Raw genomic sequence first — 27958 nt, forward strand, 5'->3', positions numbered from 1 at the left:
AACCCACCTCTTCCTTCTGCATTTGCATACTCATTGGTTGAGTTATAAACGTGCGTGAAGCATCCCCAAAGACAGGTAACTTGTGCAGAATTCATAAATCATCCGTGCATAGGTTCTCAGAATCTTATCACCCATGCATGCCCTCTCTGACACCTCTTGGAAACGGAAACTTCTTTCTAATCCTTCTCCTTTAACTTCATCCCAGTGAAACAACACCAAGGCTTTGGGATCACACTCAGATCCCAGCTCCATCATTTGCTACCTAGTTGTGTGAAACTGTGCTGGTTACTTTGCATCTTTGAGCTTCAGGTTTCTTCATTGTAAATAAGGATAATAATACTAACCTTGCAGGGTTGGTTGCAGGATCAAAGTAGCCTCTAGCGCAGTACCTAAGATGTACTCAGTGATTTTAGTTGTTCCCTCCTGGGTTTAGTGCAAGGTACCCTTTCCCCTCAGAGCTTTCCCAGCCAACCCTTGGCAGTTGTTCTCTAGGCGTCTTAGTCTATGACACCTTTATTGTTATCTGTCTTGAAACATCTGAACTGACTTCTGAAAAAGGACCGTAGGGTGCTACGAGCCAGGGCACACCGTGGTACCTACGGAAGTGTTTCCTCCTTTCATAGCCCAGTGTCCTGAAAACAACGGGTGCTCAGTTCATGTTGCTCGATGGCAAAGGCGACAGCACAGTGTGCAGGAGCGGAGCATCTTCACCATGTGGCCTTGCTCAGGTCGCGGGCCCTCTTTCTGCTTTAGTTCTCATCATTCAAAAGAAAAGTCTGGATCAAAATATTCCTCAGGCCCTTGCAGTTTTGATATCCTGTGCTGTGACGCTGTTATCAGATTTTAACAAAAGTACAAAAACCTCCTCTTGGGTGCAGGAGTTTCCCTCGACACAGAGAGGCCTCCTGCATATGGGAGCGCAGACTTCTTGCGTGAGCAGCTGCCCTCAGGTCGTTGACAAAGAGGCATGTGTTTGGGGCTCAGCTTTCCTTCAAAAGTAGGCTGGCTTGGCCATCCCATTGTTCTAGGGGGAAGGACCGGCACTGGTTTCTCTCCCGGAAGAATGTGCATCATGACACATGGGTACCAGGTGTTTCCAGCTGAAGCAGAAGCGAGGAAGAGACCTTGATTTTTCACTAAGAATGCTGAGGATGTCTATTACAGATCCCAGGATCTCACAGAGCATCTTGTGAAGGAAAGGTGGGGACAGCTATAATTAAATGGTGGTAAATATGAACTTTGGGATCAAGACTGCTTGTTGGCAGATTTCAGATCTAGAAAGATCTCACACAGGGACCGTCTAGAATCTCGACCCTTAGATCCCCATTGGCTCCTCTTGACACAACACCACATGGAGGCCTTCTGCTGTTCGCTGGGGGAGGAGGGGGACATGCACAACCTCTTTCAGGAAGACTTCTTTTCTGGCTTCTCTTCCTCTTTTGCTCAACAGCAGCTAAGCATTGCGGGGGAGGGGTAGCCCTCCACCTTGGTCTTCTTTTCCACTAACCTCTCCTATACATGAGCTTATGTTTTTAAATATCATTTAAGGTCAAAATCTGCAGTTTGGATCTCAGGCATAACTTAGGAAAAACAGAACTCCTGATTCCACCCAAATGGTTCTGTTGCCATACTTTGGAAGACCACTCAGTAATGAAAAGGAATGTGATAATAATACAAGTGACAACTTGGGTGAATTTCAGAAACATTATGCTGAGTACAGGGAGTCAATCACACAAAACTGCACACTCTGTGGTTTTGTGATTCTTTTCATGTGCAATTCTAGGAAAGGTTAAACTGTGGTAACAGGAAGGAGATCAGGGGTTACCTGGAGCTGAGTTTCAGGGAAGTGGATTAATTGCAAAAGGGCCATAAAAAAACTTAGGCTGCTGGAATAGTTCTGTATCCTGATGGTGATGATGGTTATGTGACTGTACACAACTGCCACCGTTTGTCAAAGCTGCACTTACTTAACGTGGATGAACTTAGTGAGTTTTATTGTACTTCAGTAAAGCTTAGGGGAAAAGAATGACTCCATAGTTTCTGGCCTAAGCAACTGGGCAGCTGGAGAGAGTGAGCAGCTCTTTCCTGACCTGGGTGACACTGGTTAGAGCAAGTGCAGAGGAGAAAAGTCAAGATTTCAATTTGGGATTTTAAATCTGAGATGCCTCTTAGCTGTCCAGAGTAGAGGCGTCAGGTGGGCAGTTGAATTTATGATTCTTGAAGTCAGTATAGAGGTCAGACTAGAGACATAAATTTTGGAGTTATCGACATATAGGTGGTATTTGAAGCAGTGGCCTGGAGGAGATGACCGAGGGTGCAGGGCTGGAATGGAAAAGAGAAGAGCTTGGGGAGGTGAGGGTTGGGGTCAGGAGTGAGGGCGTCCCAGGCACAACAGCCTTTGTAGTGAAGATGCAACAGGACAAACTGTGTAAAAGTACTATTGGCCTACTGCAGTTGTTCCTGCCATGCTAGCTGACCATTCTCATTTGTTTTATTAAGTTGAAATTCACATGATTTATAAATAGCCATTTTTTAAATGTGCCGTTCAGTGGTGCTTAGTTACTTACAGCATTATGAGGTGATCTCCTCTGTCTAGTTTCAGGACTTTTTCATCACCCCAGATAAGCACTGTGTACTCATCAAATAATCACTCCACATCCCCTCTCCCCTGTCCTCTGCTAACCACTGATCTGCTATCTTTATGGATCTGCCTCTTCTGGATACATCCTATAAGAGGAATCATAGACTATACGGCCTTTTGTGTCTCGCTGCTTTCATTGAGCGTGATGTGTCTGAGGTTCGTCCAAGTTGCAGCGTGTATCAGTACTTTGTTCCTTTTTATGGCTGAATACATTATTTTATTTTATTATTCTTCTACTTCTGTCCCCACACTGACTCCTGAGGATGCATGCGTGATTGAGTGTTCTTGCCCGAAAACTTTTCTCCAGTTCTCTGAAAACTCAAGTGGGTGTCCTACAGTTCATTTCAATTCCGGTAGTGGTGTGAGCAACAGACCCCACGGGTTTAGGGCTCAGACCCACAAGACTGCCTATACTTCAGATACCAGTGAAATGAGGTCATTAGGGTGGGCCCTGATCTAATCTGATTAGTGTTCTTATAAGAGGGGATGAGGACATAGACCCACAGAGGAATGACCACACGAGGACCCAGGGAGAAGATGACCCTTTTGTGGGCCCAGGAGAGAGACCTCAGAAGAAACAACTTGTCAAAACCTCAATCTCAAACTTCTAGCCTCCAGAACTGTGAAGGTGTTAGTCACTCAGTAGTGTCCAACTCTTTGCGACCCCATGGACTGAAGCCAGCTGGGCTGTTCATTTCATGGTATTCTCCAGGCAAGAATACTAAAGTGGGTAGCCATTCCCTTCTCCATGGGATCTTCCTGACCCAGGGATCGAACCCAGGTCTTCCTCACTGCAGGCAGATTCTTTACCATCTGAGCCTTAATTATCCACTGTTTAAGCTACCCAGTCTCTGGTACTTTGTTACAGCAGCCTTATACACACTATAAGGATGTAAGCTCCACCAAGGGGAGGAACCATCTCAGGGTCCACCCATCTTTGCATCCACGCAACTCATCTTGGCTCTGATGTATATTCACTAGCTGTTTGGTGAATGTATGAATTACTTACCTCAAGGTGAAGATAGAGATCTTTGAAATATGGATATTCTGTTAACCCTGTACAGAGTGGTCCATGGGCAATGCTCCTTTATCCTTTCAGTTTCTCTGTTTTGAATTTCCTGCCTGTCCTTCTTCACAGAAGGAGCATAACTACAGCTTGATAATCTGCCCAAGGACCAGCCTTAAGAATATAGAGAGATTTTTGTGCTCAAGCTTCCTGAGTGCTTCTCAGACACACAGGGGCCTCTCTGGATAACTCCCACCTGCTAGGCTGTGTGTCAAAGAATAAAGTTTGCTCAGTATCTGTATTTTGCAGAAATAGAATACCAGTGAATAATAATGTTATAATTTCAGAAACACTGCTATTGAGGGAAAAAAATCAGGTAATAGCTACATAAGATTCAGAAAGGCTTGGTCATAATGATAAGACTGAAAGTTAAGCAGTATTTTATAGTTTACAACCTTTCATTTCACCCTTAAAACAACCTTATGATGGCATAAAGGTGAATTTTATCATCATCCATTTTGTAAAGTGAAAATAATAACAAAATGATAAAAACTAAAGCTCAAAAGTGGAGTCGTTTGGGCCCAGGTTGTGTACAGTAAGTAACTGGAAAAGCCAGAAGTTTAAATGTTGCCCTTTGAATCCTGCAAGCAAGTACTTCTTATGGAACCCCAGTGGGGAAAGTTAGAGGGTTTCTCCTAGGCCCTTTTATTAGTGATTCAAGGAGTGTCTGTGAGTGAAGGATCTGAAAGATGCCAACCCACTGTGTTTTTAAAGAGAGACTGACCCAAGGAGTTCACGGATAGAAGTGGTAGTAGCTGGACTCAGGCCAGCTCTGTGCCCCAGCTGAGGCCCCGTCTGAGAGGTGACAGCAGCCGAGTGTCCTGGGAGTCGGTGTGATAAAAGCAGCCTTGGAAGAGAGCCCAGCGGCTGGCTCCACGTCCCTTTTTCATTTTTCCCATTTCCAAAGACCAGAGATCACGGAAGGAAGAAGAGAGAGATCATTATTTGAGATCGAGCAGGAGTTTTCAAACCGTAAATTAAGTTAAAGTGGGCTCACTTGGGACTGACTCGAGGGATGGGAACTTGTCCTTGTAACTTGGCAGACGAAATCGTCGTCTGGACCTTTATTGGATTGCAGGCTCTTCTCTGTGTCTCAGCCCTGCCTTTTTTATTCTCCCTAGATGCTCCTGGGTAGGATGTGCTCTTAGCTCAGCACCCTGGGATTACCGCTAAAAGAGATTAGACTCAGAGTGCCCTGATGGGGACCAAAGGACTCTTTAGAGCCCCCTAACCCTAACCTCTGCCTGTAGTCCCAGGAGGTACCATGGGCAGAAACAGTGGGCTTATCACATATTCCTTGACCAGCCTTTTCCCCCATCTTCTCTAGGTCCTTTGGAGCTTTTTGCCCACAGCTGTGCCAGCTGCAGCCCTTCCCCTGGGGAGAGGAATACCTTACAGCTGGTTCCCAACCACGAATGTAGCTATAAAACATGGGTTTTTTGCAACAAGGAGACCTGAACACAAGCCCCAGCTCTCTGGTCCTTAGTCACACGTCTTTGACACATGACTTTCCCTCTCAATCTCAGTTTCCCTTCTCTGCTCACCTCACTGGCTTGTTGTAAGGCACTCTGAAATGATGCAAGACAAGCACATTGTCTGGTGCCTGGGCGAAGTGCTCATGGAGCAGGGACTGCCCTGGGAACACAGCCTTCAGCTGTGCACACACACAGGAAGAACGTGTCTGAGGACAGTCCAGCATGAGGAGAAAGGCTTTGCTTGCCTAGAATAAAGAGATCTCACGACCAGGTTGGAAGGGAGCTTCAAGCTCCTCAAATCTAGTGTTCTGCTTGATGTAGGTGAGCCCTCTCCCACCTGCAGCCTGCTGGGTGACCTCCCACTCCCAAAGGTCCCCAGGCCCGCTTTGCATCAGAATTCATGCTGCTGTCCTTTGCAGAGAAACTCCTTGGCCTCACCCTGGGAGAATCTGCTTCAGTAAGATTTGGGCAGGGCCTGGCAGACCACAGCCAAAAGGCTTGAGAAGCTTTTTGTAGAGATCACATAACCCAGAAGGTTATGTTCTGGGTCTGTTCCTTTACCACTGTGTCTCCAGCAGTTGGCAGGGTCCCCGGTGCACAGTAGGAATGTGATGAACACCTGCCAGGTAGGTGTTCAATCATGCAGCCTCATCTAGAACTGTCCCAGTGCCCAGAAGCTTCTCCCTGAAAATGCAGCTCACTTCTGTTTGGGCAAACTCCGGTGGTACTTACAGTCTGGCCCATAAGAAGCAAAATCTATCTTCCTTCAATCTTAACTCATGCAGCCTAATTCTACCTTCTAGAGTGACACTGATTCTAATTCCTCTTAGAAGGGATTATCCCTCAGCTATAGAGGTCAGTAAGGGTGAAGTATTTTTGTCCAAATGAAATCAGGGTTGGCTGAACCAAGGTATAAACTGGAGCCAGGGGTGCTTCAACAAGCAGCCCAAAGGAAACAAAAGGATGGACGATGGGACCTTTTTAATTAGAGCATGTGGACTCCATCTCAAGGACAAAAACGTGGGGTATAGAAACCTGGTTAAGGATCTCAGTGCACCCTCGTGAAATAGAATCCTTTGCCATTTTAGAGAGGCAGAACCTGAGAGGCTAAGAACTTGCCCAGGATTACCATTCAGGCATAGAAGAGCTTGAAATTTGAACCAGATGAGAATTAAAATTCAAGGAAAGAAGAGGAGGCCAAGTTGGAGAAGCTTAAACATAGGGGAAAAACAAACCACGTGGTGTAGAGTTGGTGGTGGAGTCCCAGCTCTTGTGTTGATGGTGTAACATCTCCCTCCCTTTCTGTGGGCTTCATCTGTCAGAGTAGGCGATTCGAGGGGAATTACTAAGCCCTCCTCAGCCCCTGTGAACCTCTGTGATCCGAGAGTGCATTTAGCTGGAGCTGAACGGAAGAAGTTGGAGCTGTGAAACCTGCAAGTTCAGAAACAGTCCTTTCAAGCCTTTCAGGGTTGTTTAAATACCCTTTTGTGTCGCATCTTCTCAGGAGATGTTTTATTGTTCGGCACCCACTCGTAGTGGGGGGGTGGGGGGTGCACCTGTGGCTGTGAAGGATTCTGTCAGATGTTTCGTAAATGACAATGTGATACTCTTGTGTTTTCCTTATTACAGCCATCCTGCACTCACACATGCATGCAATGGTGCTATTAAAGCCTTTCTCTTTTAAAATAGCTTAGTAGAATATGTAAGAGGTTGGAAGTGCATTGTTAACTTTCTCTGCTGATACTCAGGACAGTTTTCATATTCACCTGCTGCCTTAAGCACAACTGGTTTGGTGTGCAGCAGTGATTGGCAGACTCCCTCTGTGTACCCAGGAGCTTCCCAGGGGGTGAGGAAAGAGAGCTCTGGAAGCATCCATGATCAGGACGAGAGCTACTGCTCCTGGTGTTTACCTGGAGAGGTTAACTAGTGCCCACCTAATTCCATGCCATTCACATAGAGCCCACCAGTTCCAGGCTAGGTTTATGGGTAACAGATAGTATTTACTTTTCATTTATCCATTCATCTGTCCCTCCATCCACACTATACTAGGCCCCAGGAGCATTAACTTTTTCAGTCAAGAAAGCAAAATCATTAAATTTGACTTCTAAATATTTCTCTGGCCAAGTAAAGCAAAATATTGGGTTGGCCCAAAAGTTCATTTGAGTTTTTCCTTAACAGCATACTAAAACCCAAACAAACTTTTTGGCCAACCCAATAGAGTAGCAAGGGGCTTCCCTGAGGGAAAGGCGACCAAGTATGAATCTGCTAAGGTGTCAGGGAAACAGAGGTGATGAGGATGGAGCCAGGAAGGGGATGAGTTTGAAAAATAAAAGATAAAACCTGTAGGAGCTGGTTATAGCAGTGATGTGAGAGGTGAGGGGGGCAGGGTGTCTTGGTTGACTCAAAGGTCCTGGCTTTGGTGACAAGTTGGGTCTTGATGCTACCAACCAACAGAATAGGCAGGAATCAGGCTGTTATTTATGAAGAGAAAATTATGGATCTGATTTTGATCAGTTTGAGTTGAAGGTCTCTGTGAAAGAGCCAAATGAACCCGTGAGCAGGTAGTTGGATTTAAGAGTAAGAAGCTCTGGAAAGCAGTCTGAGATGGAGATGGGTAACGATCTTCCTTTTGGTAGTATTTGAAGCCACTGGAGTAGATTCCATCACCCAGGGATAAAATGTAGAGCAAAGAGAGGGGCCGAGGATGGGCGTTGGGGAGCCCAGCTTTGAAGGGGAGGCAGAGGGAGGCGAGCCCCTGAAGGAGGCAGGGAAGGAGTGTTCAGAGGGAAGAAAACAGCCCAGAGACTAGTGCCACAGAAGTTAAAGGCTTCAGTGGGGCGGGGGAGAGGCCAGTAGGGCGGCAGGTAGGGGAGCCGTTGGCCAAATTTCCTAGAGTCCTGCCTATGTAGCTAGTGTCAGTGCTTCAAGCAGAAAACCTAGACTTCACGAACAATGACGATCACAAAAGAGAAGTCAAAAAATGCCTCTAGTTGAGCACCTACCAAGGCCCGGGTGCTTTATTTATGCATATTATTTATCTGCACATTTATTTTTGGAGGCAAGTGGGGAAATTCTATTCTTGTCCTTTTACTGATAAGGAACTTGAGGCCCAGAGAAATTATGCCTTGGTCAAGCCATAGATAACTGGGGCTAGAACTCTGTTTTGCCTCGTTCTAAAACCCTTTGTCTTTCTAATTTACACCTGGTGGATGAATGCCCCACCTGTCCTTGCCACATCCAGGGTGCCCCCTGGAAGCATCACCATGCCCTGCTCCCTTGGGCCCTCACCTCCTGAATGGCAGGAGCCTTGCCTGGAGCCAAAAGCTGCGGAAGGAGGGAGCCAGGGGAGCTCCCAGTCTGGAGTCATTCGTCTGCTGGCTGGTGACACCAACACCAGGGCCCCACCAGAAGAGCAAGCTTGTTCGCTCTTGTCTGGCTGTTCATGGTGATGTATGAATAAGCAAAGAAGACAGCTTCATTTTCATAAGTTAACTTGTGCCTAGAGTAAGGAAGACGGGAAACAGTGCACTTAATCATAACCACAGGGCCAGCACAGAAAACAATGACAAAGCCTTTTCTGTTTGCCATGGTGTTTTATGATAATAACTCCTAAGGAGAGGAGACAGACGGTGTGGGATGCTGAGGGAGGCGGCACACCAGCCACCTGAGTCATCTCCCTGAGAGGATTCCCTGGGATTTTTCCTCTTAATGGAATGGCAAGCCCAGGATGTGTTTGCATCATCAAGATTAAGGTTTTAGACTTTGACGTCCAGAGACCACACCCTGATTGCAGATGCCGCCTGGCTGGTGAGCTGGGATTGGCGAAGCTGTGAAGGATAATCTGTCTCACATGTGCTGTCACTGGGGACCTGGGGGGACCTGATGTCTAGGAGGGTGTGACAGAATAGCAGTGTCATCCAAGAAGCTTTGGGGGAAGCCCAGGAGCTTGGAGGTTGGGTGGAAGGGGCAAGTGTGGCTGCGGTTCGGCAGGGGCTGTGGTAGATGCTCCAGGGGAGATGGGAAGTAGACTTCACCCACCCTGCCCATAGAATCCACTACTCCCTGCCCTCCACTCCTCTGACTTATCAGCATTTCTGTCATTGCAAGCATCTTGCTAAGTCATAATTGTTTATCTTTCTCCTTCTAACTGCCTCTAGGGTGCAGACTGTATTTTATTTGTCTTTGATTCCTTAGTACTTTGTGTGGTATCTGACACAAAGGCAAACCCTCAGTCGGTATTAAACTTAACCAAAGCCTAGGCAGAGTAAGGGTGGTGTCAGCTAAGGAAGCAAGGAAATGGCTGAGACCACAGATGCCTGAATCCAGGTAGAGGGGAAAGAATATAGGGCTGGGGGACTCTGGGTAGAATGTTAAGTGTAGATACCTACTGAACATTTTACTGTTTTCTGGACATTGTTTACTGGCGATCTGTGAATAAGCAAAGAACACAGCTTCATTTTCACAAATTAACTTGTGCCTGTGTGTGTGTACTCAGTCATGTCTGACTCTTTGCAACCCCAAGGACTGTAGCCCACCAGGCTCCTCTGTCCATGAGATTTCTCAGACGAGAAAGGTGGAGCGCGTTGCCATTCCCTACCCAGGGATCAAACCCACGTCTCTCGAGTCTGCTGCATTGGCAGTCAGGTTCTTTACCACTAGCGCCACCTGGAAAGCCTTAACTTGTACCTAGAGAAAAGAAAATGTTTAAAGTATGTACTTTTTGTCCACACCGTGTTATAAATGAACGGAAAAAAAAAAAAAAGGCACAGAGAGATTAAGTAACTAGTCAAAGGTCACACAGCTATCAGCTGGGCAGGGAGCCAGGATTGGAGCCCAGGGAGTCTGGCTCTGTTATTCACTTTCGTCACCACTGTACTACACTCGGGAAGTGTAGCACTAGAGGAGGCCGCTGGACTCTGCTGGTCGATGAACTGGATTTATACACCACATGAGTTGATTGTGTGCTAGTGGCTCTTCAGGGGAACCTTGCCATTGACTAAAGCAGAGACAGAGCTCCCAGACCTTGATGAATAATTCTCAAATTTTAATATACATCCAAATTACCTGGGGAATTTTTGAATGCATATTACCAGACTCAATGGCCAGAATTCTTATTTAGATGAGTGTTAGGTGACAAGGTAATTAATATGTAATATTATACCCACACTCCCAGACCTTAGAGATAAAATAGAAAAATGAGAACAAAATGTCACCTGATTTTGCTGGTAACAGTAAGTTTGGAGGATTTAACTTAATGTGCATCTACAGTGGATATTCACTTTGCAGACAAAGGTCCGTATAGTCATAGTTATAGTTTTTCCAGTAGTCATGTAGGGACGTGAGATTTGGACCATAAAGAAGACTGAGAACCAAAGAATTGATGCTTTTGAACTGTGGTGCTGGAGAAGACTCTTGAGAGTCCCTTGGGCAGCAAAGAGATCAAATTAGTCATTCCTAAAGGAAATCAACCCTGAATATTCATTGGAAGGACTAATGCTGAAGTTGAAGCTCCAATACTTTGGCCACCTAATGCAAAGAGCCAACTCATTGGAAAAGACACTGATGCTGGGAAAGACTGAGGGCAGAAGGGCCATCAGAGGATGAGATGGGTTGGATGGCATCATCAACTCAGTGGACATGAATTTGAGCAAACTCCGGGAGATAGTGAAGGATAGGGAAGCCTGGTGTGCTGCAGTCCATGGGGTCACAAAGAGTTGGATACATCTGAGTGAGTGAACGACAACAGCAGTGGATATTCAGAATACCAACCCCAGAGCTGGAATGGCCCAGCTTGTCACAGGAAGCATGCGGTGACTGCAGCCTGGTTCAGAGGGGGCCTGCCCTGTGAGACTCATCCAAGGCTACCCTCTGCTGGCAGGCTGGCTCCTGGGAGCGAGGAGGAAGGAGGGCGGGGCTGACTACCTGAACTCAGGTCTCTCTGAAACTCATGGGAGCAGGTAATTCCTTCCACATGTCCTTAATGAGAAATGGGAAGCAGCCTTCCAGTCACAATGAATTTCACAGCTGAGGCCCAGAAATCTGTCTTAACAAGAAGCTCTGGTGTTTCTTGATCTTCCCAACCCAGGGATTGAACCCAGGTCTCCTGCATTGCAGGCAGATTCTTTACCATCTGAGCCACCAGGGAAGCCCTAATTGGTCCTCAGACCACACTTAAAGAAACAAAGTTCTAGCGACTTTCCTGGCAGTCCAGTGGCTAAGACTTTGCCTTCCAATGCAGGGTGTGTGGGTTCAGTCCCTTTTTGGGGAGCTAAGATCCCGCATGCCTCATGGCCAAAAAGTCAGAACATAAACAACAGAAGCAATACTGTAACAAAGTCAACAAAGACTTGAAAAATGGTCCATGTCAAAAAAAAAAAATCTTAAAAAAATAATATTCTAGAAAGTCTTTGTTCTAGAAACAAAGTGCTAGCTGACCTCCAAAAAGAAAACCATGTGGATGGACTTGCTATCTTTCAGAAGCTGACAGATGAGCTTGAATGATGGTATTTCAAAAGAGCTGTTACATTACTTACATGGTGTTTCACATGGCCCAGCCCCTGTGGTTAGCCTTAACATATGTGAAGTCATTTAAACCCGTGAAGTCGCAATAGTTAGATATTAGGGCAGAGAGAGGTTAAGTAATTTTCTCCAAGCTGCACAGCTGAAACGTGGCAGGGCTAGAAATTGGAACCAGGATGTCTGGCTCCAGTCTTGCCCTCTGGCTACACTGCTACAAGTGGTTCCGTATCCACTGACACAGATTTCTGCAGGGGTGAAGGCACCAAGCAGTCCGCCCAGGGTGTTCCCAAACCCACTGGCAAACCCCAGCTATCAATTTACTCATTGACAGAGCAGCTAATGAATTCATCTAAAAAAGCAAAATGAAGTCTTAGTAGCTGTTTATTATTTTGCCTTCCCAACCAGTGGATATTAAAATTCTAACTATCATGTTGCTAATTAAGGATTTTGTTTTCTTCACCTTGAAGAGGACTGGCATAACGTGAAAGGGCTGTATGCCACCATCATAAGAAATGCAGCCTGGGTGCAAAGCGAGAGAAGGAGCACTTGGATGTTATTCTTTGAGATCACATGTTTTAAGGTTAACAATGCAAATTACTCCTTCTCTGGAGATGAAGACCTTCAGTTGAAGACTCCAGTAGAGCAACCCATATAAAAAATGCTTCAGGAGCTGTCACCCCATGTTGGCAGTTTTCCACGCAGCTGAGGATAATGCCAGGGTTCCCAGAGCCGAGTGGGAGAATGTGTTGATTTTGGCAAATGGAGAAAGGATGAAATGTTTTGCAGTGTCAGAAATGTGGGGACACTAATATACTAACATAAATGGTCTCCAGTCAGGAGAGATTTATGTACCAGACATCATTTATTTAGCAGACATTTATTAATGCGTTAGTGTGTTTGCTATTACACAGTCCTTGCCCTTGGTCAAATGGAGAGATGGACATTTACAGATGAGATGTGTATGTGAATATTATCCACTGTGTCCTTGGCAGGACGTAAGTCAGCAGACGGCAGAAATACCCAGAAGTGCTAGGTAGAAATGTCCCCCATCACAGGCATCTTCTTGCTAGAGATGAGCCTGAAAGGAATACTGTTGAGGGTTGGCAGGTGGGCAGGCCTACCGAGAGCTGTATGAGCAAGACAGATGTGAGGACACAAGCAGCAGAACTGTGCACTTTCGTGTGGCTATTAGAGAATTCACCTGTAGAAGTAGATTGAGGCAGAATACAGTTCATAGAATTCCAGAAAGTGGAATTTGGACTTCCAGACAGCTGAAGATTGTCTTTTGTGAAATTCAGATGGCCATCCTAGATTCAATGAAACCTCATTCCCTTTTGTCATTTCTGAGCAGGTGACACTCTTCCTTCATCGTACCAAAAAGCCATGATGGTGCCAACTAGGGTCATTAGTAATGATGAACAAGCTCCCCCAAAGACCCCATATCCCCTTTGCATTCTAACCTCAGAGCGAGATTATTTAGTAGGCTCTCTAACAAGGTCACAGCATCGGGACTCGGCACGCAGCTTGCTTGACTGAGGGCACCGCGCCTTTCAGTTCTGTTTTACACAAACGTCCCAAGCTTGTTGCGTGTGAAATTGATTGGCTCTTGCACTTGCTGAATTGGTGATCTGTTTTTCTGAGGGATTCTACATGTATTGGATATGATCATATACAATGACAAAGTGGGTGGTAGTATTTTTCCTATGCCTCTAATTTATGTATTTGTGCTGGGGTGATGATTTAGATGGGAGCTCGATAAATTGATCAAGTAAATTACACCAAACCCACACACCATCATTTCAAGGAGCTGTCATCACACCAAGGAGGTTTTATTTCACCCAGCATGGTATTCTCGGAGAACCACTGTTTTCTTCACGTGCTGCTGGGCTTTCATTTGGTCAGAAACGGCTTTATTTCTCAGACTGGCCAACAATATAAGAATTTTAGCTCCAGAAGGCATTGGTTAGCTGTGACAGACAGTGCCTGTTCATCTCCTGTGACCTTTAGCAAGTTATTTAAACTTTCTGAGTCTCAGTTTCTCATCCTATAAAATGTAGATTCATCATTTCTACCTCAAACATTTGTCCTAAAGGTAAGCAATAATGCACTGACAGTGGAAAGAATCCGGACGTTAGACGACTATGGATGCATATCTTAGCTCTGCTGCTACTTGTGCAAATCATGATCCCATGTGAGCCCACAGTTTCTTAGTCTATAAAAGCTGTTGATCATAGTTGCATGGAGGAATGGCTTCTGCACGTGGCAGGATAGGGTTGTCTAAGAGAAGACAGCTGATTCTGATGCCTACCTGCCCCACCTAGAAGACCTGAGTCTAGAAACATTAACACACAAGGAAGTTGGGGTGAGTGGCGGACTCACCTGAGGTGCTAAAGCTGCTAAGAAATTGCCTGAGAGACCTGACTCACCTTTGATCCTATGTGATTCTCATTATACTCACAAGCAACACCAACGTCAGAGCCAAGCTCTGGGGACAGAGAAGCAGTTGTTCCTCTAGAAAACACTCCTGCCTTGCTGACACAAGACAGACTGGATGTGATAGTCAAAATGCTGTGAGAGGGAGGCTCTTCTCTGGGATATCCTTTCTCATTAGCCAAGGGTCCTTTCTTCCTTTCTGAGTGAGAAAATTAGCTCATGCCCTGAAAGCCAGTACATTAATATACCTTGAGAAAGAACTGGAACATTTAAAGAAGAGTATAGCAGTAAATAATACATGTTGCATGAGTTAAGGGATGGATGGATGGATAGATGAATGATTGGGGATTCTGGCTTTATCACAGACTAACTGAATGACCTTGCATACTGTCAGTTCAGTCCTGTCCGACTCTTTTCGACCCCATGGACTGCACCCTGCCAGGCTCCTCTGTCCATGGGATTCTCCAGGCAAGAATACTGGAGTGGGTTGCTGTGCACTCCTGCAGGGGATCTTCCTGACCCAGGGAGCAAACCCACATCTCCTGCATTGGCAGGCAAATTCTTTGCTACTAGTGGCACCTGGGAAACCATGAATGACCTTGGGCAAGTTAATTAGCTATTGTGGGTGACCTCCATTTCTTTTCTATAAAATAGGGATGATGAAAATGGCTAAGCTGCCTAAGTGTGAGAATTAAATACGTTAATAGAAGTTAAGCACTTACATCAGGTCTCGGTACCTCATAAACGAAAGCTGCATTACGATGATTTGCTGCTGTTCCCTGTTCTGTACTCACATGGCTCGGCTTCTTTTATGACTTTTGCATTCTCTGTACTTTGCAGGTCAGCAGGTCCTGGGCCTGGTAGAGAACCAGAGTGATTGGTACCTTGGAAACCTGTGGAAAAATCACCGTCCTTGGCCTGCCCTTGGAAGAGGCTACAACACAGGTAAACTCAGGAGGGTGACATGCTGGGCACTGGAGGGTGGGGTGCGATGTGATGTGAGGACTTTCTCAGGAAGAGGAGGTAAGTCAAAGCACGGAGAAGCCACCTGGTTGCCTGAGCTCGGCAGCAGACTGTACTCGAGTTGGCCCTCTGGTGCTTGCTTAGGGCTGCAGCTACAGGCAGTGTCGTTCCTGGGCCGTGGCAGTCGGTGGCATTCTCTCCTGACCTCCAGTCCCTGATCCAGCTGGCATCTTTATGAGTGTCACCTGTAGGATTCATTGTCTTTGTATGGGGATCAAAGTAGCTGATTTTTTTTTTTTTTTTTTTTGGCTACAACCTGTCATAGTTGCAGCATGTAGGATCTAGTTCCCTGTGTGGGTACTAAGTCACTTCAGTCACGTCTGACTCTTTGCAACCCCATGGACTATAGCCCACCAGGCTCCTCTGTCCATGGAATTTTCCAGGCAAGAATACTGGAGTGGGGTGCCATTTCCTCCTCCAGGGGATCTTCCCAACCCAGGGATCGAACCCACATCTCTTACATCTCCTGAATTGGCAGGAGAGTTCTTTACCACTAGCGCCACCTTGGAAGGCCTTAATTCCCTGACTAGGAATCAAACCCAAGCACCCTGCATTGGGGGTGTAGAGTCTTAGTCACTGTACCCCTGGGGAAGTCCCCTGATGTCTTACTGACTCTTAAAGTTTCTGATTAAAAGTGACATAATTTTCTTTTGCAATTTTTTTTTAACTCGAAGTATAGTTGATTTATAATGTGTTAGTTTCAGATGTATGGCAGTGATTCAGCTATACATACATATTTTTTTTCAGATTCTTTTCCCTTATAGGTTTTTACAAAATATTGAATATAGTTCCCTGTGCTATACAGTAGGTCCTTGCTGGCTATCTATTTTTTATATAGTAGTATGTATATGCTAATCTCAAACTCCTAATTTATCCCTCCCCCCTTCCACCTTGGTAACCATCAGTTTGTTTTCTATGTCTATGTGTCTATTTCTGCTTTGTATATAAGTTCATTTGTACCTTTTTCTTTCAGATTCCACATATAAGTGATGCATATGATGCTTGTCTTTCTCTGAATGGCTTCCTTCACTTAGTATGATCATCTCTAGTTGCATTCATGTTGCTGCAAGTGGTATTATTTCATCCTTTTGTGGCTGAGTAATATTCCATCATGTGTATATACCACATCTTCTTTATCCTTTCATCTAACAAGGAACTTTCACGTTGCTTTCGTGTTTTGGCTGTTGTAAATAATGCTGCAGTGAACACTGAGGTGCATGTGTCTTTTCCAAGAAGTGACATTTCCAACAACATTAAATTGGCTAAAGGATACCATGTGGCTGTGCCCACCTTCAGTGGGTGTGGCCAAGTGTAACACAGCCATGTGCCTGGAAGGAGAAAAGGCACATATATTTGGTAATTGGTAGTTAAAAGGAGCATAGCCCCTAAACACCCTGTGTCAGAAATCAAATCCATTTTCTGTCTTGCTGCTAACCCCACACATGGGTCTCTTCTCTTCTTTGTCTCTATTAGTAGTGTCATTCATTCATTCATTCTTCGTTCACCTCCTGTCTGTCTAACACTTACTGTGTGCTGGGCCCTGTGCTAGTGTACCAGACATAGCCCATGACCTTGTAGAGCTTATAAAGAAGGAAACTAGAGTAATCTCCCCTCTTTAGGCTCTGGTCCTGCCACTGTCTACCTTCAGAATGCCTCCGGAGATCCTCTTTGCTTTGATACCCAGTTCTCAAGGGTGAAGACCTGTGTTGTGGGTCAGGATGAGAACTTGGAGCTCAGGGAGAGCAGTAGGATAGGCCAGACCAAGAAGGGCTGGGACTCAGAACCTAGACCAGCTCTACTGAGTTAGGGCAGGGGTCTGGGGGTGGTGCCCCCGAAGGTGATATGTGGTAGACGATCCTGGAGACTCAGGTGAGTCTGTAGTGGGAGGAGTCAGTCAGCTTTGAGTGCTGAGGGTCAGATGCAAATATGAGACCCCAGCGGCCACAGGATGAAGGATGAGAGTTGAGCATCCAGATGTGCACATTCAGAGATCGGGTCAGAGTGGGGTCAGAGCTGGAATAAGACAAGGAAAGAAAGGTCCAGGCTGAATGTCCTGGGCAGCCAGAGGTCAGGGATGCCTGTATTGAAGGCCGTCCTGAGTGGGGAGACATTCCTTAGCTGACATTTGCCAGAAGGTCCAGGCGTCCCTCACAGGATGTCATTTTCCTCTGTAACACCTACCAGGCGTCACAACCTGTGGGGGCTGCAGTTGACAAATTTTAACCTCCAGCACTTCCCTGCTGTACAGGGTATTAACCCTTGAGTCACAGAATGGTGGGGGATTCTGGCCATCCCTGAGAGAGGCCATGTTCAGGGTGGTTGTTGTTCGGTCGCTCAGTTGTGTCCGACTCTTTGCAATCCCATGGACTGCAGCACTCCAGGCTTCCCTGTCCTTCACCATCTCCCGGAGCTTGCTCAAACTCATGTCCATTGAGTCAGTGATACCATCCAGCCATCTTGTCCTCTGTCATCCTCTTCTCCTCCTGCCTTCAGTCCTTCCTAGCATCAGAGTCTTTTTCCAGTGAGTTGGCGCTTCACATCAGTTGGCCAAAGTATTGAAGCTTCAGCTTCAGCATCAGTCCTTCCAATGAATATTCAAGGTTGATTTCTTTTAGAATTGACTGGTTTGATCTCCTTGCTGTCCAAAGGACTCTCAGGAGTCTTTTCCAACACCACAGTTCAAAAGCATCAATTCTTCAGGTTCAGGGAGGGGGCCCCAAAATGGGCTCAAATCAGCAGCTCTGATTAGCTGGTGTGGAGGTATTTCTGTTATGGTAATGGGCAAGGCGATGTCTCTGTATCCCAGCTAAGTACTGGCCAAGTGCTGTGCCCAGTGTGTTCTAGGTGTTACTCTCATCTGATCCTCACACTAACCTCATGGGGCAGGAACTATTCTCATCTCTATTTTATACCTAGGAAACTCAAGCTTAGAGAGTTAAAGGTTGGAATCTGATAAGTAAGGAGCCTGCTGTTGACCACTAACCTTCCTAGCTTGAATTTTAGTGGCCTCAGAATCAAGAATCCTTTTTTAAAAGGTAACCCTGTCTCAGTAAATCACTTTCAGTTGGGACTGTCCGCTGGTCACCTGGCTCTGTGTCAAAGATCTGGGGACAGGTGAGATTTGACTACTTAAATCTATGAGCGTATTAGATCATTTTAGCTGCTAGAAAGTTCTGAACGAAGTGACTTTGGTCTTTGTAAAGCCTTTTTATGTGAAATTCCTGGACCGTGCAGGTTATACAAAGTGAGGAAAGAGAACTGCAAAATTGTTTAAATCATTTCTCTACCTTAACTACAAAGTTAACAATGCATGGAGAGAAATTTGATCTGATCAAGAAGAGAAAGCATGAAAATAATTTCTTCTTTCTGTGACTTCGGAATCATTGCAATATTTTAGGCAAACAATAATGTAAGAACTCTTGATGCTTTTGTTATCTTATTCAACAAATCACAAAATACAACAGAATAATACTGTTTTTAAAAAATGTGGGATCTTGACTCTGCACCTTGAAAGGTCTGGAGGAGCCCAGGGTTCTACATTATACAAAGTCTCCAAGATGTTTCTGGAGCAGAAGGTGCAAGGATCTGCACTGATTAAATATGATACCTTGTTTCCCCTTCCCCTCCAAGGGACGGTTTTATCAGTGCGTTTGAGGCTGGACCCTTTAGAGACCCACAGTGGGCCAGTGAGAGGGCTTCCCCTGCTTCTTTTGCTCAGAGAATGATCACCTCATGTTGATCTCCTGTGCCTGGATTTCTACACCTTCACTCCAGGCTTTCTTAAAGCTGGAGACACCCATGCTTCTCTGAAGGGTGAAGGGGCATTGCAGGTAAACCCCGGTGTGTGTTTAGTCCCTGCCTTCCACAGCATGGAATAATAGAAAATGTCACATGGAGATAAACTATAGTGCCTCCAGGGCACAGGATCAGGGCCGTGATTATCCACATCAAACAAAAACCACCGGTTATCAATCTGGGTTTGCAAGGGGAAAGAAAAATGTAGCACACTGGGGAATTTATTATGACCAAAATGGCATGTCCCCTCCTGCTCCTCCTGGTCTATCTCTGCCTGTGAGGTTAGGAGACAGACAGGTACCTAAACCCTCTCAGCTCCTATTTGGTATGCCAAGACAGTGAGTTCCTTCCCTTCTTGCTGCTTTTGAAAGGGCAGAGCAGATGGGGGAAAACCCTGGTAGAAGTGATGTGTCCATTTAAATCAGCCAGTGACATCAAGTGATCATTAGAAAAGGATTTATGGGACATCAAAATGCATTGACTTTCATGACGGGATTTGTTATTTTAAGACTGAGGATTGTGCCACACATCAGTGGATGAGTCATCCAGGCCAGTCATTTAGATTCTCTTGGAAATTGTGAGGACTCCACTTGAGGGAACCTGTCTCCCTGAATCCAAGTGCATCTCAGGCATCCAGACAGGGTGTCTTCAGCCAAGCCCTGTGCTGAGCCTTCAGCTTGGTGCTGGGAAACTAAGGCAGTTTCGGATTAGGCTGGAATTCAGCTGCTTAGTCTCTGGGAGCTTAGCCAAGTTGCCTCCTTAAACCTTAGTTCTCTCCCTGGTAAAATACGATAAATAACAACAGTACCTAGTGTGTGAATATTAATGAGGTTAGTTGTTTAATCAGCTTTTAGTCTATGGCCTGTTGTATTTTTCTACCACTTATTCCATTAGATGAATGAGATCCACCTGCTTTGTTGTTTTTTTAACATCTTTTTTTAAAAGATTTTATTCACTTATTTTTGGCTGCACTGGGTTTTTGTTGCTGCACGTGAGCTTTCTCTAGTTTTGGTAAACAGGAGCTGCTTTCTAGTTGCCGTGTGCAGGCTTCTCACTGTGGTGGCTTCTCTTGTTGCAAAGCACAGGCTGTAGGTGTGCAGGCTCAGTCGTTGTGGCACGAGGGCTTAGTTGCCTCGAGGCACATGGGAACCTCCCAGTTCAGTTCAGTTCAGTCGCTCAGTCGTGTCCGACTCTCTGCGGCCCCATGAACCACAGCACGAAGGCCTCCCTGTCCATCACCAACTCCCGGAGTTCACTCAGACTCAAGTCCATCAAGCCAGTGATGCCATCCAGCCATCTCATCCTCTGTCGTCCCCTTCTCCTCCTGCCCCCAATCCGTCCCAGCATCAGAGTCTTTTCCAATGAGTCAACTCTTCCCATGAGGTGGCCAAAGTATTGGAGTTTCAGCTTTAGCATCATTCCTTCCAAAGAAATCCCAGGGCTGATCTCCTTCAGAATGGACTGGTTGGATCTCCTTGCAGTCCAAGGGACTCTCAAGAGTCTCTTCTCCGACACCACAGTTCAAAAGCATCAATTCTTTGGCGCTCAGCCTTCTTCACAGTCCAACTCTCACATCCATACATGACCACAGGAAAAACCATAGCCTTGACTAGATGGACCTTCGTTGGCAGAGTAAAGTCTCTGCTTTTGAATATGCTATCTAGGTTGGTCATAACTTTCTTTCCAAGGAGTAAGCGTCTTTTAATTTCATGGCTGCCGTCACCATCTGCAGTGATTTTGGAGCCCAGAAAAATAAAGTCTGACACTGTTTCTCCATCTGTTTCCCATGAAGTGATGGGACCGGATGCCATGATCAAACCCATGTCCCCTGCAGTAACAGGTGAATTCTTAACCACTTTACCACCAGGGAAGCCGCCACTTGCTTTAAAAATGGGGATTAACTGATTGCCTAGGGTTTGCTAAGGTTTCCTAAGCCCTTGGGTCAGAAAAAGTCCTTTTTTTGCCTTTCCCCAAGTATGACATAGTCACCTTGCAGATTTTAATCTCTCCACTGCCTAGAAAAGGTTAACTTTTTCATATTATTTTAGAAAAAAATGACAACTTATATATATCAGCTGTGTTCTGCTTGGAAGATCCCCAGAAAATGCATGAAATGTTAGAGTTGGAAGATGGGCCTTCAAGACTTGACCTTGTTGCTTTGTGCCTTTGGAAAGCTGCTCAGGTTCGATCCCTGGTTTGGGAAGATCCCCTGGAGAAGGGAATGGCTACCCACTCCAGTATTCTGGCCTGGAGTATTCCATGGGGTCGCAAAGAGTCAGACAGGACTAAGTGACTTCCACTTTCACTTTCAGGCTCTCCAAGCCTTGAGTTCCTTGTCCGTGATCTGAGAATGATAGTCCTACCCAGAGCCGTCAGAGAGACTCTGAGGTCGTGGTATAGCTCCAGGCAGGGCTGCTAAATCCAAGTGATCTTGGAATTTGGTTGTTTTTCTTTCTCTTCTTGACCATAGCCTAGCCGAGTACCTGTTTTCAAGGAATTCAGGTTTCAGCCATGTTGATCAAATTCAGCTGTGTTCACCAGGCATCCTACAGAGCACCGTAACCACGTGTTGTCTTTGTTAGATCTTAGAATTATCTTCTCGGAGAAGGCAATGGCACCCCACTCCAGTACTCTTGCCTGGAAAATTCCATGGATGGAGGAGCCTGGTGGGCTGCAGTCCATGGGGTTGCTAAGAGTCGGACACGACTGAGCGACTTCACTTTCACTTTTCACTTCATGCACTGGAGAAGGAAATGGCAACCCACTCCACTGTTCTTGCCTGGAGAATCCCAGGGACAGGGGAGCCTGGTGGGCTGCCGTCTATGGGGTCGCACAGAGTCAGACACGACTGAAGCGACTTAGCAGCAGCAGCAGCACCAGCAGAATTATCTTCGGAGAAGGCAGTGGCACCCCACTCCAGTACTCTTGCCTGGAAAATCCCATGGACAGAGGAGCCTGGTAGGCTGCAGTCCATGGGGTCGCAAAGAGTCGGACATGACTGAGCGACTTCATTTTCACTTTTCACTTTCATGCATTGGAGAAGGAAATGGCAACCCACTCCAGTGTTCTTGCCTGGAGAATCCCAGGGATGGGGGAGCCTGGTGGGCTGCCGTCTATAGGGTCGCACAGAGTCAGACACGACTGAAGCAACTTAGCAGCAGCGGCGGCGGCAGAATTATCTTTTGTGATAGACATTCACCTTTGAAGAGCCAGCCAGATCCCCTTCCTCTTTGTTTCCCTTTCCAGTCAGCTGTACAGAACCCACAGGCCCCTAAAATAGGAGGGAAGATCTGCCTACCTCTCCCATTTATCCCCCTCCCTCCTTATTAAAGCAATTTATGATTTAACTCACTACTGACCAGGGGATTTTTGTAGACACTAATGACTATGGCTTGGCGGTTTTTCTTTTGGCTGCCCCAAAACTAATTAATTCTGGTATTTCACTAGCAGTAGGTTATAATAGTCAATAGTTACACTTGACATACCTATAAAGTCTTCTAACTTTCGTGAAATGTCTTCAACCCACTCTTTTATAGAAGCTAAGGAGTGTTTTCCAGCACCCTGAGTTTCATGTTCACTGAATGTATCAGAATCAATCACTAAAGTTGTTGGTCTTATTGTTGATCCAATATTCACGTCTTCTGAATCAGAACTATATTCTGAAGAGCTATCATCTTCTGAGACACTAGTATATGTGTTGCTCGGATAATAAGAGAAAATGTCTACATAAAATTCACCTAAAACTTCTTCTTCACTCAAAATTTCACAATGGGCCGTTTTTTAAAATTTTGCATTTATAATATATGCAAGATTGGAACAAAAACATAATGGAGCAAAATGTGAATGATAACAATCCTAAGCTGTATAATGAACTCTTGATCAACTTTAAGTTCTAACAACTTCCCATGGTGATGTTTATTGCATCACTCTCTAAAAATGTATTGATATGTCTCCAGTCAATAACATTCAGGTAACAAAGATGTATTAATATGTCTCTGGTGATGACAATATGCCATGACCAAATGTCTGTAGTCAATAATGTGTTAATTCTGTGTTAAGGGAGCCCCTAAAGCATAGCAGCTGTGGATGACTAGATAGACACCAGCACAGGGTCCTTGCTGCAGCTGCCCAGGTGGAATAAAGGGGAACTCCCACATCCTTGCACAGAGATGTTTTCACTCCCAACTGTTCTATCTATTCATCATCTCTTCTGTGCAAGCAGTTGTCATTCACCCAGCACTCAGCTGTCTGTAGAACTTTAAAAACAAATAAAACTAAGATGATGATAGTCTCATAAAGATTCAACCCACTTCAGTTCATATGCTGTTAGTGAGTATCTTAAAAACAAACACCAGCAAAAAAGAGAAGGGGAAGACAACTCAAAGTAGCAGGTGATTGGAGAAGGAGTGGGGGAAGGCAGGCCAGCTGAGAGAAGATGGCAAGTTTATAGGAGGCTTATTTGCACAGGATCCCAGACATTGCTTACAGAGAGGACGTGTTCTTCTGTATTAAGGACATAACATTAACCAGAAGATGTGCTTTAAGGAACAATTTAAAAGTAAACTGCATCCTGTTCCTTTCAGTCTCCAAATTAGGCCAGAGACAGGCAGATGGAGACCTGGCTCTCTAGGGAGGGAGGAAGAATTTCTCTAGGAATCCTTATCTGCAGAACAACAAAATTGGGATATTCAAGGACTGACTCACCTCTGAGTTTGGATCAAACTGGGTCATGAACAAGTAAGGGAAAGGTAATTGATGGCAAAGTTGGACACCGTGGTAAATTTCATGGTGGTGATTAAGGAAACCAACATTTGACAACTTGCTAAATAACCGTTGAAGAGATACTTTGAGTGGGATGACTGGCAGTATGAGATGTAGGTCAACCCTCTGCTCTGGCCTCTGATACAGGGCGTTCTACAACCCTAGGCAAGTCTTCATTTCCCTGAGCCTTCCTTGGGTCAGGAACCAAGATCTCTTCATGCTGGAAGGCAATATTGTGTTTGGATGATTTCTGTCTATAATAATTCCATCCAAAGAAACCAGATTTAAATGTAGCTTGTTCATTCAGCACATGCTGAATACCTGTTATTTGAGACAGAAAATTATTTTTTAAATGTGATACCAAGAGCCTTCCTTCAAGAAGATGATTGTCTAGTAGAGGAGAGTTTGCATATCTACAAATAAATTCAGTGTGACTTGAGCCTGTAGCCTGGTTGAGATTCACATTTGAACATCAGCCCTGCAGTAACCCTGGACTGGCATTTTCTAGACTAATTCTGGGAGATATTGCAGGAGACGGTAATATGTGCTCAGAAACTGTGGACGGAGAGGTTGAGAAATCCGCATATTCTACCCCTCCCTTGGACGTTCAGATTACATGCTGGCATATTAGAAATGCTGGGAAGTCCAGAAGTAAAGCTGTTAAACCCACTAGCATTCCCCACTCCTACTTGATCCTAAAAACATGGAAACAGGTTTGGGAAAAACCACCTTTACATGAACTCAGGACAGAGATTATCACTTTTTGAGCTCTGTAGTCCTTGGTCACCTCTCCATAGCCCGATTTCTCTGCTTGAGTCCTTGGCATACAAGTATTTAAATGGAGTGTGTAGAATAGTCCCTATGAAAGATGCTTGCTGTTCTAGGAACCATTCATCTGATACCACACTTAGTAGAAATGTTTATTATCTTTCATACTATAGGATCTCATTCATTTTCCTACTGTAAGGACATAGACACCATATTATTACACCTTTTCTTATGAATTTTTATTGAAGAATAGTTGATTTGCAATGTTGTGTTGTTTTCTACTACATAGCAAAATGAATCATATACATATATCCCCTCTTTTTTTAATTTCCTTCCCCTTTTAGATCACCACAGAACACTGAGTAGAGTTCCCTGAGCTATACAGTAGGTTCTCATTGGTTATCTATTTTATATGTAGTATCAATAGTGTATACATTGGACCTTCTTAACAACATGTGTGCAGTTGCATATCTGAAATAGTCATCACACAACAGCCCTCTAGAACTTTCCATATGAAAGAATGGGGTGTGAGATGGCTTTAATCTTGATTGGTAGGTCACCTCTCCATAGCCTGATTTCTCTGCTTGAGGGTGACATTCTAATTCTGATGGCATCCTCTGGCTCTTATCAGACTATCGGAGGCTCACACCTCTGCCTGTACACTTTCGCACACTTTTCTGAATCATTTAACATGCCTGTTTAAGGTGTCACTTTTTAGGCCCTAACCTGGAGAAACTGATAAGAACTAAAATCCTTGTGTTTTTTATTTGGCTGCATTTTAGTTCTTAACTTAGGGTCCATCAAAAAAATAATGAAAATGGCTTCTTTTCATTCAGCCCATGGTCTTGCCCTGTTTTTTGTGACACATATTTTGAGCACCTCTTTTACAATCCTGGAGTAAAATTCAAAGATTGCCTATATTACACTGTCTACAAGTGTAATTTCAATAAAATCAATACAATGCCCTAGCTGTGATATAAAGACAAAAAGGAAATTAATTAACTATAAAATAATATTGACTGCAACATGTAATTGTTGAGGCTTGGCTACAAAGTACATAATGAAGTACTAAATGCTTCTTCATTTGGAGTAGAGTTGTCTTCAGCATGACTGCACAGCAAGATGATTCTGATGGGAGACTGGTGATCCAGGTTCCTTGAGTGGGGTTTGCCATTTGTGACAGTTTTTCAAAGTAGAGAATAACTCTTCAGAGAGCAGGATGTACCGTATTTTCTTGATTTGTATTCCAAGTTCAGTGTCTATTAAATGATGCGCCCCCCACCAAAAAAAAAAAAAACTGTTTTGTAAGTAGTAGTATTAACAGTTTCAGGCTCAGATAGTTACAGCAATTATACACAAGTGTAACATGAATGTTCAGTGGGGCCCAAGTGGGATGCAGGTATACTCTTCATTGTGCCAGGCTGTCTTGGAAAGGAGTTCTCTGTCACCATTGAGGATCATGAATCCAAGATCTTACAGGCTGGTTCATGAAGCTGTGATGCACCCAAGATCCTCCTGGACATTGACGTCAATGAGTAAGAGAGCTCCTGCCTGGAGTGGTGGTGGGGAATGAATTGGGAATTTGGGATTAGTAGGCACTAATTTGGGGAAGGCAATGGCAGCCCACTCCAGTGTTCTTGCCTGGAGAATCCCAGGGACGGGGGAGCCTGGTGGGCTGCCATCTATGTGGTCGCACAGAGTCGGACACGACTGCAGCGACTTAGTAGCAGCAGCAGGCGCTAATTTACTGGAAAGGACCCTGATGCTGGGAAAGATTGAGGAGGAGATGGGGGTGACAGAGGATGAGATGGTTGGATAGCATCAGTGAGTCAGTGAACATGAGTTTGAACAAACCCTGGGAGATAGTGAAACCCAATGTGCTGTAGTCCAAGGGGACACAAAGAGTTGGACATGATTTAGCAACTGAACAACAACAAGATGGGTAATAGCATGAATGAACAGCAAGGTCCTACTGTACAGCACAAGGGACAATATTCAGTATCCTGTGATAAACCATAATGGAAAAGAATATGAAGAATATATATACATATATATAGTATATATGTATAACTGGGCTTCCCTGGTGGCTCAGATGGTAAAGCATCGGTCTGCAATGCGGGAGACCCAGGTTAAATCCCTGGGTTGGGAAGATCCCCTGGAGAAGGAAATGGCAACCCACTCCAGTACCCTTGCCTGGAAAATCCCATGGACAGAGGAGCCTGGTAGGCTATAGTCCATGGGGTCGCAAAGAGTCATACACAACTGAGCAACTTCACTTCATGTATAACTGAATCATTTTGCTGTACAGTAGAAATGAGCACAATATTGCAAATAAACTATACTTAAATAAAATAAATTGTTAAAAAGAGTGCTCACAGAGATGGTTCAATCCACCAGAAATCTACTCAGCAGATATTCCATCCAAGCTACTTTTCTGCACTTAACTTTTTTCTAAGGTTTGGTAATTTTACCTGAGGCATGTCCTAAACCAAAATCTCCTTTGGCCTTAGTGCTGCCTTGTGGATTCACACAGGATAAATCTGTTCCCTTGGCTACCTGATGACCCCATAAGTATCTGAGGGAGAAAAGATGAATAATACATCATAGTCTCCTCTTCTGGGGACTCATCACCCCTGGTTCCCTGCAGGTACTGATTCTCTGAGCCCCAGTTTATTTGGAGTAAGATGCACATGGCTGGTCCTTCTACCTCACAGAGGATTGTTGTAGGCCAGTGAGATCACAGAGTACATTTAAGATGATAAGGCAAGATGGGCTTATCAGGGCTAATTAAGTCAAGGCTCAGTAAATGTATGTTGCATGTTGTCATCAGTTACAAGGTAGAAAAAGAGACTGCAGGATGTCTGACCTCTAACCGTGTTGATCACCCTATGCTTCTTGAGCTCCTATTTCATTTTTCCTATTAAAAGATAGTATTGCTTATGTCCTGGAGAAGAACTATCCTGAGGTAGTCTTGCCTCCATGATCTGGGGCAATGGCCAGTTTCTTTCTTTAGTTATCATATCAGGACAAGAAGAGTTCCCACCTAACAAGGCTGCTTTGAGGAAGAAATGAGATCATATTTGAAAAGTGCTTAGGACGATGTTTGGATCAATAAATTGTCAGATATTAGTATTACTTGTCCTTTCCTTTTCTATTTGAGATCCACAGGCAGGACAGACAAGTGTGACTCTTCAGCATCTTTTGATATTAGCTGTCTTTTGTCCAGTGAAGACAATTGGGGCTGAGCTCTCCCTCCCCAGAGCTGACCATCCATGTGTCCATTCATTAGGAACATTCATCAGGCACCTTTCAAGGCCCTGGAGATGCCACTGACTGAGACAAACAGGAGCCCTATTCATAGGAGATCTCTTGTCATCATGGGAGAGATGCAGTCTTCCCCTGGTGTCCTTTGATGTTGTCATCTCCTGGGCTCCCACACCCACCCAACTCCAGCCCTTCTGCCTTTCCTGCTGTCCC

The 27958-nt window shown here is 45.0% G+C and overlaps 1 protein-coding gene across 3 annotated transcripts in view; it reads left to right on the plus strand.

Annotated features, from left to right (window-relative positions):
* LARGE1 (LARGE xylosyl- and glucuronyltransferase 1) overlaps positions 1-27958 on the plus strand; it is a 609285-nt gene that overhangs the window by 458585 nt on the left and 122742 nt on the right. For all 3 annotated transcript variants that reach the window (XM_027541848.1, XM_027541849.1, XM_027541850.1), the window contains exon 7: positions 14975-15079. In XM_027541848.1, the coding sequence (XP_027397649.1) occupies positions 14975-15079 (105 nt within the window). The remainder of the gene's footprint in view (positions 1-14974; positions 15080-27958) is intronic.

This window comes from Bos indicus x Bos taurus, chromosome 5, assembly GCF_003369695.1.
Source record: "Bos indicus x Bos taurus breed Angus x Brahman F1 hybrid chromosome 5, Bos_hybrid_MaternalHap_v2.0, whole genome shotgun sequence".
Taxonomy (NCBI): Eukaryota; Metazoa; Chordata; class Mammalia; order Artiodactyla; family Bovidae; genus Bos; species Bos indicus x Bos taurus.